The 12,118-nt window shown below is 37.8% G+C and overlaps 1 protein-coding gene across 1 annotated transcript in view; it reads right to left on the reverse strand.

Annotated features, from left to right (window-relative positions):
* PCSK5 (proprotein convertase subtilisin/kexin type 5) overlaps window positions 1-12,118 on the reverse strand; it is a 237,051-nt gene that overhangs the window by 143,156 nt on the left and 81,777 nt on the right. Inside the window, 1 exon segment of the mRNA XM_009887718.1 lies at window positions 8,422-8,594. Coding sequence (XP_009886020.1) covers window positions 8,422-8,594 — 173 coding nt within the window.

The following is a 12,118-nucleotide window of genomic DNA, read 5'->3' on the forward strand; positions in this document are numbered from 1 at the left end:
TTTTTTATGTTCAAATATATCACCTGTTTCAGGCTGGGCATCCAAACCCAGAGGCCACTTTTGACAGCAAGTCGAAAAGCAGTAATGCTGCTCTGGCTTGTTACAACAGTTTCCATATATGTGTGAGATGGGATGAGGTAACTAAACAGTTTTGGTTTCCAGTACACTTTGTGACATTGTAAGGAAACTGAACATCTTGAGGTATATTTTCCTGTAACTCTCATTCCAAATTTTCCTGCCTTTTAGGATTTGTATATTCCATTGAATGTAATGTAAGAACATTTCTGGCACATTATTTCTTTTTCTCCCCTTTTTTTTTTTTTTTTTTTTTTGTACTACATGTTGACTGTGAAAAAGTACACTTCTCACAGAAAGCAAAGGAGAGAAATTTTAAGGTTAGCTTTGTTTATATATTGCCAAAGGAAAATAAAGTGCATAGTATCAAAGTTCATCCAGGTATCACTGAGCCTAGACTCTATTTCATTTACTGGAAGGCAATATTGCTAATTCTACTTTGGTTGCATACTGGAAGTTGCTAACTACGTGCAAATGGTAGACCAAAGTATTATTATTAGCTTAATGATGTGTTAAGGTTGTCACCTAACTCAATTTTTGCTGTGCAATCTCCGTTTGGAGAAAACTAAATCATACCAAATATAAATCAAATCTGCAAAGGCATTAAGGCACCCTGAGATACGTATATCAGCCATATGCAAGGTACTAAGACCTAAAATGAAGCTTGTTGCTAAGACATACAGGAGGGTGGACAAACTCTTGGAAAGTGGTGACTCTGAAAGGGAGTTTAGGGTCATGGAAGATAACCAACTTGCAACGAGCTGCCCTAAAATTTAGTCTGCTCCTTGGATTAGTAAGCAGGGTGAATATGACCATGTGCAGGGAATAGGGAAACAGTACCATGCATGCATAAAGAAGGCTACAACTTCCATGCCCCATTTTGGTATCCAGACTTGAAAAAACAATGCCTGGAAACAGAAAGTGTTTCAGAAAGAACTACAGGAATGAACTGTGGTTTGGAAATTCTGACTAACAGAAGGAAACTGAATATACAAAACATTACCGTTAAGGCTGTGGAACAGATTTTGAAGGACAGAGTCAGAGGCACCAGCATTAATAGAACAAAATACAACAGGCACTTTAGAATTCCAGGTAAATCTGTTAAGTTTTTCTCTGATAACTTATTTTATGCAGAGAAATGTATTAGAATCAGTCTGTCTGGTTTCTGCAAAAAATGCGATGAGTCCTCCAAGAAATCAGTAATGAAACAAAAGAGAATGAAGGTTAATGTAACAGTGAGGTAGCGGTGGAAATGGTTGCACTGGACATGATGTGGGCTGTGCTGGAGAAACACGAGGGTTAAGGAAGTTATAAGTAGAGTATTTTAAAGATGAGCCAGGGAAACAAAGTTAATAGGTGATTTTGAGATAAAAAGAAAGAACATGTTGGTGAATCAAGTAATTACAATCACCTCCATTCAAGAAAAGAATTCAGGCTGTAAGATATCAAGAGAAGTACCACTCTGATGAGAAAGGAGATGGACAGCCTAGTTTTTAAGCCACCAGTGAGTATGGCTTGTTTATCACATCATAATGAAGTCTGAGTGGGGACTGTGTTCTATAAACATGTCAGAAACAAAAGTGGAAGGAGAAAAGGTATTTAAGCATAATTTTGGCCCAGGAACAAATGGTCAAAAAACTGTACTTGAGTAAACTTGTTTGTAACTTAGAAGAAACTGTCTAACCAATAGCTTAGTGATGGCTGTGAAAGAGTCTCTGAACAGAAATAGAGGGGAAAAAATTTCTAATTCATTCTAGAAGAGAAATTGCTGAATGTATTTATAGGACATGATGCCTGTGATAATAGAGAACTGTACTGGATGACCTACATGGTCATTTCCTGTCTTATGTCCCTGTGTTCCAATTTAATTTATCCAAGGGTTCACTTGGCCAAAATCTGTAATTACTTACATGTGGAGATTTCTAACACCATATGATGCACCACAAATATAGCAGAAGAGGCATTTTACAGTGAAAAAGAAACTAAGAAACTTAGATGTGTAACAAGCTATATGTTTTTAATAATGAAGGTTGTTAGTGACTTGCACAGCCATGGACGTAAAAGGTTTCAGTCAAGACTGGCTCATCCCCAAAAATGTACACAAAACCCAGAAAATAACAGATGGATCAAGAAAACAGGGATATTGATGCAGCAATAATTGGATGATATTTTGCTGATCTAGCTTATGATGAGGGCCAGGACTAGATGATAATCACCTTTTCTGATGTTAGAACTATGAATATTATTTCAACCCAATGGTGCTATGTTTCAGGACATCAGAAGCAAGTTAAATGTTAAAATGTTAATGCCATGTGACAATGTTAAAATGCCATGTGAGTTTTCCAGGTCTGGTACACAGTCAGCACTGCCTGTAGTACAGAACCACCCAAAGTTTAACTTGGTGTGTTGAAGCAACGATAACATCACATGTTCAGGTATTACTTCATAGATGCAATAGGGATACACAGTACCTATGTAAATCATATAACAGATAAATGATAGGACCTAACATTAGGTTACATCACCAAACTGGAAGTCAAGCCTTCCCCAAGCACAGCACTAATTCTTCTGATAGATATTCAACAAGTAGGTTTTGGCCAACTAATTAGAAATGTGCCGGAGGTCTTGTGCATGCAAAATGTATCTATACATGATCTGAGATATGCACACACACAGATACATGTTATTCAGTCTCAAACGGCAGCTGTACAAGGTGAACAAACACAATACACGGTTTAAAAAATCTGGTCTTAACCTCTGTGCATCACAATATTTCAATGTATAAAATGACAGCTATTTTGGAAGTTATTGTGACACATATGACTGGAAGTCTTGCAGTAACTTCTGTCTGATTTTTATAGTGCAATTCTCTGCCAAAGCGGAACAGAATAACTCCTCTTTGTGTAGGCAGCACATCCTACTCTGATGCAGAGAAGTGATGACAGGACAAATAAATTTAAGAGAAACATCTGTGGTACAACACAGGCAGCAAACCTTTGCCTGGACACTTGCAAATGATGAACAATCTCTTCCAGTTTTGGAGCAGAAGCATATAGTGATGATGATGATGAAGATGATGATAATAATAATAATAGAAACCCTTTTCTTTCTTTTCTCCTTTTCCTTTTCTTCTCTTCCCCTTTCTTCCCTTTCCTTGCATTCTCTCTCTTGCATGTGGGTCGGAGGCTTGTTTAGCGATTGTAAGAGAGCCGTCTGCTCGCAGTGAACACTTTGAACACACACTCTGCAGCCAAAGTTAGTGAAGCGAGAGAGATGAGAAGGGGCAGTGATGATGGGAGGGAAGGCACCAAGCCGAGTTCTCACAAGAGGTTCAGCCACACAGCATCTGATCATTAATGGCCATCAAACACTCTGGCTTGTGTCCAGCTTGCTAAACAGAATGGTGTCATGGCAATAAGATGAAGGGCCCTGCGCCGACGCAGGCAGAAAGCCAAAGTTCCCATGTAGATTTCCCTGCCTCTCCACCCTCTCAGGTTATATTAAGCATGACCTGCCCTGTCTCTGATTTGGACTACCTTATGGGTAATGCAGAACAAACAACACAACGCATGCCGTCGGTGAGACGTTTGGAGGGGTGAGATAACCAGCTCAAAGAAACCCTGCAACGTAAAGTATCAACAGGGGTCATATATCCAGAAACTTGACTATCAGGTCTTTGCCAAACAGCAGTGAAAGAACAAGTTAGAATATCTGAAATGCATTACTCTCTGAATGATGTTGAGACTGATCCCAGAATAACAGGCTTATTTGTATGAATAGAAATGAGCTAGTCTGAATGCTGTATCACAGAGCCATGAATCAGCGAGCCTAAGTCTCTGAAGCGCTTATAGCATTGTGCTTATAGACTGTGTGAAACAGACAGTGATCTTAAAATCTAATGGTACTTTGGTTTTATCTTTCTGAATCAAGGAAAGGCTTTTGTGTTCTCCCTTTTGTCCCAGACTCAGCCCAGTCTTATTACATGATTTGGCCACAGTCATGTTTTGCAATGCTAAGTCTGTTTGCTCTTGAACACAGGGTGAAATGTGACATTGCATACCTAATCTTTTCTTGAATATGTTACTTTTGGATATACTGCCCTTCGTCTGATTTTTTTCAGGCAAGTTCTGCATGATTATAATGGAATTATTTTTGAGATTATTAGGTCTACAACTTCTAATACATTGGTATTTAAAACACAAGCCTCTAGAATTTTCCACCCTTATGACTACACTATTTCCAAGAAAAGGACCTTGTCAACTGGAAGCATGATATAAAGGGAGCTTTTTTATTTGCATAGAGATTGTTTGATAGCAAAGTCTCCAAGGCTTCTCTTTGAACTCAAGTATGCAAATTTAATAAAATTAAACAAAATACCCTAAAGATGACAGAAAATCCTGGTAGTTGAGACAGGTTTAAAAATTGGTTTCCTCTTCCCTTACCTTGACACTGGGCAGAATTTTTAAGCATATTTAACTTGTGGGTTAGGTTGTCATTTCATAAACTCAGTTATTACTCAGTATCCTTTCTTTAAACAGATTTGTCTATTTTAATTCGTGGCATGTGCTGTCTCTGTGGGACTCTACGCAAAAACTGTACAGTCATTTATCTTTGTTATTTTCTGCAGGATTTGGAAGGAGTAATCATATTAGCTCAGCAGATTTAAAAATAATAATAGTTCTAAAACACCCTGCATAAGCTGTTAATTGGAATAATATGCGCTAAAGATAAACCAGGCTTTTTTTTCATGGATCCCAGTCTCTCAGCAAACTGAATAAGAAACTGTGGCTCTTGCATCCATTTCATTTCTCCTTCATAAGTATAATATTAAAATAAAAAAAAATCACTTTAATTGTACTCTAATCAAAGTTATTATTCAGCACCACCTCTTATTTTCCTAATTAAACAGGCCAAGCGTAATTTCCTTCCCAGATGCTTTTAAACAATCTTGACCTTTCCCTTTGCTGTCCCATTTTTAAAAAATAATGTCCAGTTGTGTGTGCATATGCAAAAATGAAGAATATCAATCTTGAACCTTTGTGTCGATCTGAAGTAAGGTCTTGCCAAATTTTCCTGTGCCAATGTTACTTTAATTTACATAACAGATGCTATACTAGATGCCATACTGCTGTTGTTCAGTTCAATGTTTCCAAAAACAGAAGGTCAAGATCTGTACACAACGTAATAAGCATTTTTGTCTGCCTATTATTATTTGCACAATTACTGTGACTGCTTGGGGAAATCTATGTTCAGCTGAGTATCTAGTCATTACCTTGGACAATGATCTGATTTCAGGAATATTTTGGCACAGAGATAATTCGTCTTTTCTTCTCCCATTTGCCTCATCTTTTAAAATGACACATCTTATGATAGTGTAACGAAATATAGAAAAAGTACCTTTATCTGAACACAGAAAGGCATGGTTTATTAAAAAGAACAAGAACAGGTTAATCTTAAAGAAATTTTTGGTCTGGAAGCTAAGCCTATTAAGGAAGGTGGTAATTGAGACATGCATTCACAATCTTTCCAGTCTATATTACATTTTAAAGAATGAAAATTAGAGATTAACCTGAAACATTTTGTATTTCTTATCAGTATGATTTTATGTAAGTTTTAAAGAGAATTTTAGTTTCCTTAGCAGAAATGAAAAAGCTTTTATAGTCAGAGGTACACAAAATTTCCAAGTATGTGGAAATATTTAGTTCTAGTCCCCTCTGCATGGGCAACTTTGGGCAAAACGAAAAGCTGATAAAATGAAATAGAAGCTGAATTGTAAAATCAAAAAATTGAGTTCCATCAAATATGATTTCTACTATTTCTCAAAAAAATATAACAAACTCTTTTTCTGCATTGTTATCAGAAAAAAGACCACCTCAGAATTTTAAAATTAAATACTATGTTTCCACTATGTACTGGTGTTTACTAAAAATATAGAACAATAAGCTAGTAAAATGAAATTCATCTGGGTTCTGTAGGGTATCCTCTCATATTACAGCTATAATAATAGCAGTGGAACAATAACGCTTGTAGGCAAGATCCCTACTCTTGACAAATTATTCCACATTCTTGATTTATACCGGATTTATCCCCAGTTTGAGATTTCAATGAGGAAATGGCTGAGTTCTTCTGGTACAGAAATTGGGGCTGAGCTTTTCATGATTGTCTTACCTACATGAAAAATGACATTTAAACTAACACGCATATATGTTTTAACATAAAACTTATTTTGTTCAAGTTCCCCTGCATCCTGCAGTTCCATTAGGGTCCCCTTCATCACTTTATTGTTCTTCTTCTCTGTAGTCACTGTGAAACAATAGTAAACTCTAGTTGGGTGATGGGGAGCGCTGATATTCCAGCTGAAAGGAGGAGTGATGATGCATGGGAAACAGTAATGGAGATGCTTTTGGCCCTCTACATACTTGTTACATTGTTCTAAGAGCACTTCAATAACTATTGTAATAATGATAAAGCAGAGTTCTCTGAGGCAGAATCTATCAGTGTCCCTACATGTGCTTAACTGCTAAGCCCCTGGAATTTTTTGCAGGGTAAAGTTACGAACATGCTTGAGTATTTTGTTATGGTAGGCTTCACATATTACGTAATGTATAACAAGAAAAAGCATAAATCTGCAGCTCCACACGGAATGGCCATCATATGACCAAGTGAAAGGAAGGCAGTGGCCCATGGCTGCATGGTTAGCAAAGAATTCAGAGAACGGAGTTTGAGAGGCATATCTTTAACATCATGTAGCAGAGGAAGCACACAGTCCCTGTTGTTAGTTTAGTATTTCAGTAATCACTCTTCATAACTTACTTGCTAGGTAGTAGAACATGTATTATCATCCATATTTGGGGCAGTGAAGACAGAGGTGAATGTAAGAAATTTATGCAACTTTACCGTGGAAACCAAAATAAGCCAAGGATGCAGATGTGATTAGATGCGAGTTCACACCTCCTAGGCTTGTGCTGCTAGGCAATGTTTGTAGTGATACTGGGTATCAATTTTATGATGCATTTATTTACAACTTACAGTCAAGTATACTGTATGCTGCACTGTGCATACAGACTGTCGGTTTGACCAAGTGCTCTAGTAACTTTGTCTATTACCCCTCTGCACCCATTGTCCCTGTTTGCTGTTATGACTGCTTTTTATGGTATAACAAATTAATACAGTCTCTCAGTGGCAGACACTGTCTTTTACACATGGCACAAATCATCGAGGCTGAATGTTAGCTATAGTTAGCTAAAATCAGTTTTGGCATACCTGGTTAAAACACTTATTGACTTCAATAATAGCTGCACTTTCTGATCTTGCTGCAGTGTTACCATGTTCCAGTAATTACATTCCGGTTCCACTTTGGTCCAACAGTTTCAGTCTCTTTAAATAAATGTTTTGTATTAGTCTCCTCTGTTCTGCTCCTAGAACTACCCATCACTGAACTAGCAAGTCTCCTGTTGCATTCAAAATAATGCTCAGACCTTCAAGGGCAAAGCTTTAAAATCCTTTCCACCAGTCCCATATAGTGGAAAGAAGTGTGAGTGCTGGAAAATGAGAAATTCCCTGATCTATTTAACAGGCAGGAGGGTAAAAGGAAGAACTGAAAACTGGCCTCTGACATCAAAAGTTCCTCTAACTACTCGTTTCCTTCTGTGGTCTTATTTGTTTGACAGTAACATATTAAAGAAAACTGAAAAGGTCTTGGATTTTTTCATATAGGGGCATTTGGGATTTTGTGCATTGTGTTATTGAAGATCTCTGGGCTATGTCACACCAAAAATGTAATAGCACAGACTTGTAGAGAAATATATATGTAAGTTATAAATAGGGTGTAAGTTCTCTGACACCAGACATAAATGTTAAAAGAAACATTTAGCCCCTAACTCCCTATTAAAATCATCAAACTTCCATTAAGAAACCAAGCAAAACAAAGAAATGAAATAAAGGAAGATAGAAGGAAAAACACTCGAGGCTTTTGCTTTAAAATTTCACTGCAATTCAGATTTGATGACTTGGCACTGCTGTGCAAAGTAGCATTTTTCAGCCTTATTTTTTCTTGCAGAATTACATCATTACCTCAGAGCAGTTTTAAAGGACGCTGAGGATGATGTATTCCAGTTGAAAATGAACAGAGCTGATACTTCAGGAAGAACTGACTGTCAGGTCAGTTCCTTCCACTTTCCTTCCACTATAGAAGGAAAATGCATTTTTTTGTTTTACATGAGAAAGTTTTTCTTCTCTCCTTCAAAATCCCTTCCTCTTCCCAATGCTATGCATGCACCAGGCACGTGTAACCTTACACTTGCACACAAGAGCAGGTCCAGTAGATGCACTTTGATGCCAACCTACCATTCTGATGCCATTCTCGAAAGCCTGACGCGCTAGAGAAGCAGGTCCATCCACAGTCTTACCGTCGTCATCAGGCCCCCAGCTGGCACTGTAGATGTGGATATGCTGGGGATTAAGGCTTAGAGACTTTGCTTCTACCATGTCTGTCACATCTCCATCCAGCATCCGTACACCTTCAGAATGAAAGATACAATAAACAGGACCGACCAACTCAAAATGCTTCTTTCCCCGCCTCTCCCGAGAAAATTATTGTGTAGGACATTGGACTGAATGACCATAAGGATTCCTACTGTTGGTAAAAAAGACCCCAAAAGCGTGTTTTTCCAATGGAAAAAAATCTCTAGATGAAAAAATACAAACCGGAAGGAATATTTTAGTTTTTCTTCAAGTTTTAAAAATTTTCTACAAGTCATTTATCCACCATACAGCTTTCAATTGTCAGCAACAAACTTTTACACTAAAGAAAACTTAAAAAAATACTTGAATCTTGAAATGTTTGTATGTCTCACTTGAAGATAATATATGATTTTCTTCCTCCTTTTATACTGCAGTGAAACTGCAGCATCTACTTTGAGTCATTCCCAGTTCTAAGTATGTTGACAGACATAATAAAAGGTTCTCTGCTGACAGATAAACATGGGATTATTCCTTCATTGTCAGGCCACAAAGAAGAAAATGGGGAGAAAACTCCTGTGTGCAGACCAATTACCATATACAGTAGCAAGACGATTATGGGAAGTTACTATCAAATACCCTATATGTAGCATTATACAACCTGAAACTACAATTTTGTGAACATCCTTCTCTGTGCAGAAAAAGCTTTTGTAAGGTATAATCTGAAAATCTTGTGTTAAAAGAATCCATTCATGTGGGATTGGACAAGTCAGTGTGTCAGCCCTTCTAAAGTGAATGGCATCATGATGTTTTAAGGTCACCAGACTGAATAAGGTAGGCTTAAATCTGGAAACTGAGAAAATCCTAAAGTTGTTCTTCTGACTAAGGCTTAAACTGAAGTTAATTCTGACTGATAAAACCACCAATGCCAGTTTTAACCTAAACAAGAAACAGGACCTACGTACAGCTAGCATGACATCTGATCAAAGGGATGTTAAATATTAAATAATAATTAGCATGTAACTGTACAATAGTACTGAATAAAGATTACTTCCACAATTAACAAGTTTGACGCTCTTTCCCCTTTGAAAGGCCACTGCTATTTATAAGCCAAATTTACATATTTTTAATTACAGACACATTTCATTTTGCTCATGAGCTCCAACTGAAGTAACTTGAGTGTTTACCAAGACCTTAACTTCCAATTAACAAAAGGCATGAGGGGTGCTTTGTTGACAGAGGGTCTTTTTTTTTTTCCTTACTCTAATTGACTCAAAAATGAAAAGTGATCATATTTCTAAGTTCACACAAAAGCTGCCCATGTTTTGTGAGATAATAAACTTTTACAAACAGTGATCTCACTATGAACTTTACTTTATAAAAAAAGTCGTTAAACCAACTCTGGGATTCTCAGGTTTTATTTTTCTTCCTCAGTGTAATCTCAGAAAATTAACGATGGGTGGAAGTTGTGTTCTCAATTTCTTTCAAGCACATTAAAATATATTTAGTTCTAAATAAAGACAATAAAAGGTATACTGCTTTTGAAAGAATGAAAATAAAGGTTCCCTTTATATCGCTGTTACTGCGTAGCAAGCCTAAATAACACTGCATGCACCCAGTGAACGATAACTCCAAATTCTGCCATTGGCACCTGAAGTAATTAACACCGTTTTTTTTCTTAATGGTGAAGTGGTCTAATCTAAAGCAACATGGACAACGCTGTGACTTAGCTGCTGGTCTCTCTGGCCAACAACTGACAGACATGCTTCAAGGGCGACTTTGAACAACCGACATCTCATTGGCTATTTAAACCAAAAATAATGAATTCCTTCCATCCTTCCTCCTTTTTTTCCTTCCACCCTTCCCCTCTTCCTCCCTTTTTTCCTTCCACCCTTCCTCCCTTCCTCCCTTTTTTCCTTCCTCCCACCCCAGCCCCACCAAACGTCTGGAGTAGTTAATTCTGCCAATCACAAAACCTCCAAACTGCATTTGGCATCTGGTGATAGCCCAACAAAAGCTGTCCAAAAGGCAATTAACAGACTGCAGTTTGCAGACTGTTCCACCTAGACTTTAGAGCACTGTAAACTTTTTCCAATATTTGCAGTAATTGCCAAAATGCTAAGTGGCATTTTAGTCAGAGCAAACTTTCAACAAATCACAGGAAACATGCAAAACTGAGCTGAAAGAAAGTTTTCTTTTAAAATGTTTGTTTTCAATCAGCATCTGACTTAAACAGCTGAACTAATTCCTCGTCAGCTGAAGACAATCTACATCTGTTGTGCCATAATTCAGAGTAACTGTTTTCCTGTCAGGATTTGAGCCCAGCCAAGTAACTAAGCACCCAAATCCCCAGAGTTGCTTTGCAACTTCCACAGTCAGCCTGCAACAATAACAACACGTTAACCATCCCCTTCTACAAAGGGGCTCACAAGCTCCGCAGGTGGTAATTTGCCATGTGTGATTACTGCAGAGAGTCACATTTAAAAAAAGATGTACCCCTTTGGTGCACTGGTTTGTCTTTTGGTGAAAGGGCCTGTAGCTTAGCTAAGCACAAACTGCAGGAACAGAGCATCGTTTTTTATAAGAAACATCCCACAACCTGTAAAAGAACTCAAGGTCCAGATTGCAATATTACTCACATTTTCTGATCTGGTGATTACATCCCCACTTACACTGTTGTAAAAGAAGGCTCAGACATTCTAAGGATCTTATTTTTGGCCTATTTGTGGTCAGAGGTTCTTAAATGTGTGGAAATGAGACAAGGAGTACAAATATATTTAAAAAAAAAAAAGTGGATATTGTGTTAACGACTTCCCATCGCAAAGATCATTAATCGGATTTGTTCAGCTGCCAGTATTTGATGGAATATCAATGGAAAGGATTTCTTTTCCCTTTTTCTGTCTCCTTACTATCCCTTACGTGTCCAGAGATGCTTTTTTTGGTTTGAAGTAAAGAATGCTTACGTTGGTGGAGCAAACTCAACATCGCTGTCAGCAGGTGCTCCTCTATGTAAGGAGAACGTGATTACTTTACCTCGACTCTAGTTTCTTCTCCAAGAAGGCCCCAGGAGGGTCTTTAAATCCCTGGGAAACAAGCTAGCTGAACACTTGTTCAGCATAATATGATTCAACATTTTTACACTCTATCTGGCCTGTGGAGAGGGAACACAACCACTGCATATTCACATGTGCAGCTTACGGCTTTTCTGAGGGAAGGGAGGGAGGCATGCCAAATAAAGGTCAGCAGCAGCAAAACTCTTAAATATATACACCTCGAGGAAGAGGAAGCTTAACCTCCCTTCCCACTGCCCTGGAATCCCCTCCTGCCTCTGATTTTGTGTGCATTATTTGCTGAGCCTCCTGAAGTCTCATTTTCAAGTGCCAGTGCTTTTAAAAGGTGGTACATTATCTCAGGTGAGGTTTACACACTGTTACTACTTTCCAGCTTTCTTTTAAGACCAGTGTTAGTGATGAGTCTGCAGAATCATGGTGACAAACGGAGTGGATGAAATTTTTATTTCACTTAGACCAGTGAAATTTCTTGAATGCTGTTATATTTTTTTTGCTAAATAAATAAGAAGGCA

Source organism: Charadrius vociferus, unplaced genomic scaffold (assembly GCF_000708025.1).
Source record: "Charadrius vociferus isolate BGI_N301 unplaced genomic scaffold, ASM70802v2 scaffold286, whole genome shotgun sequence".
NCBI lineage: Eukaryota > Metazoa > Chordata > Aves > Charadriiformes > Charadriidae > Charadrius > Charadrius vociferus.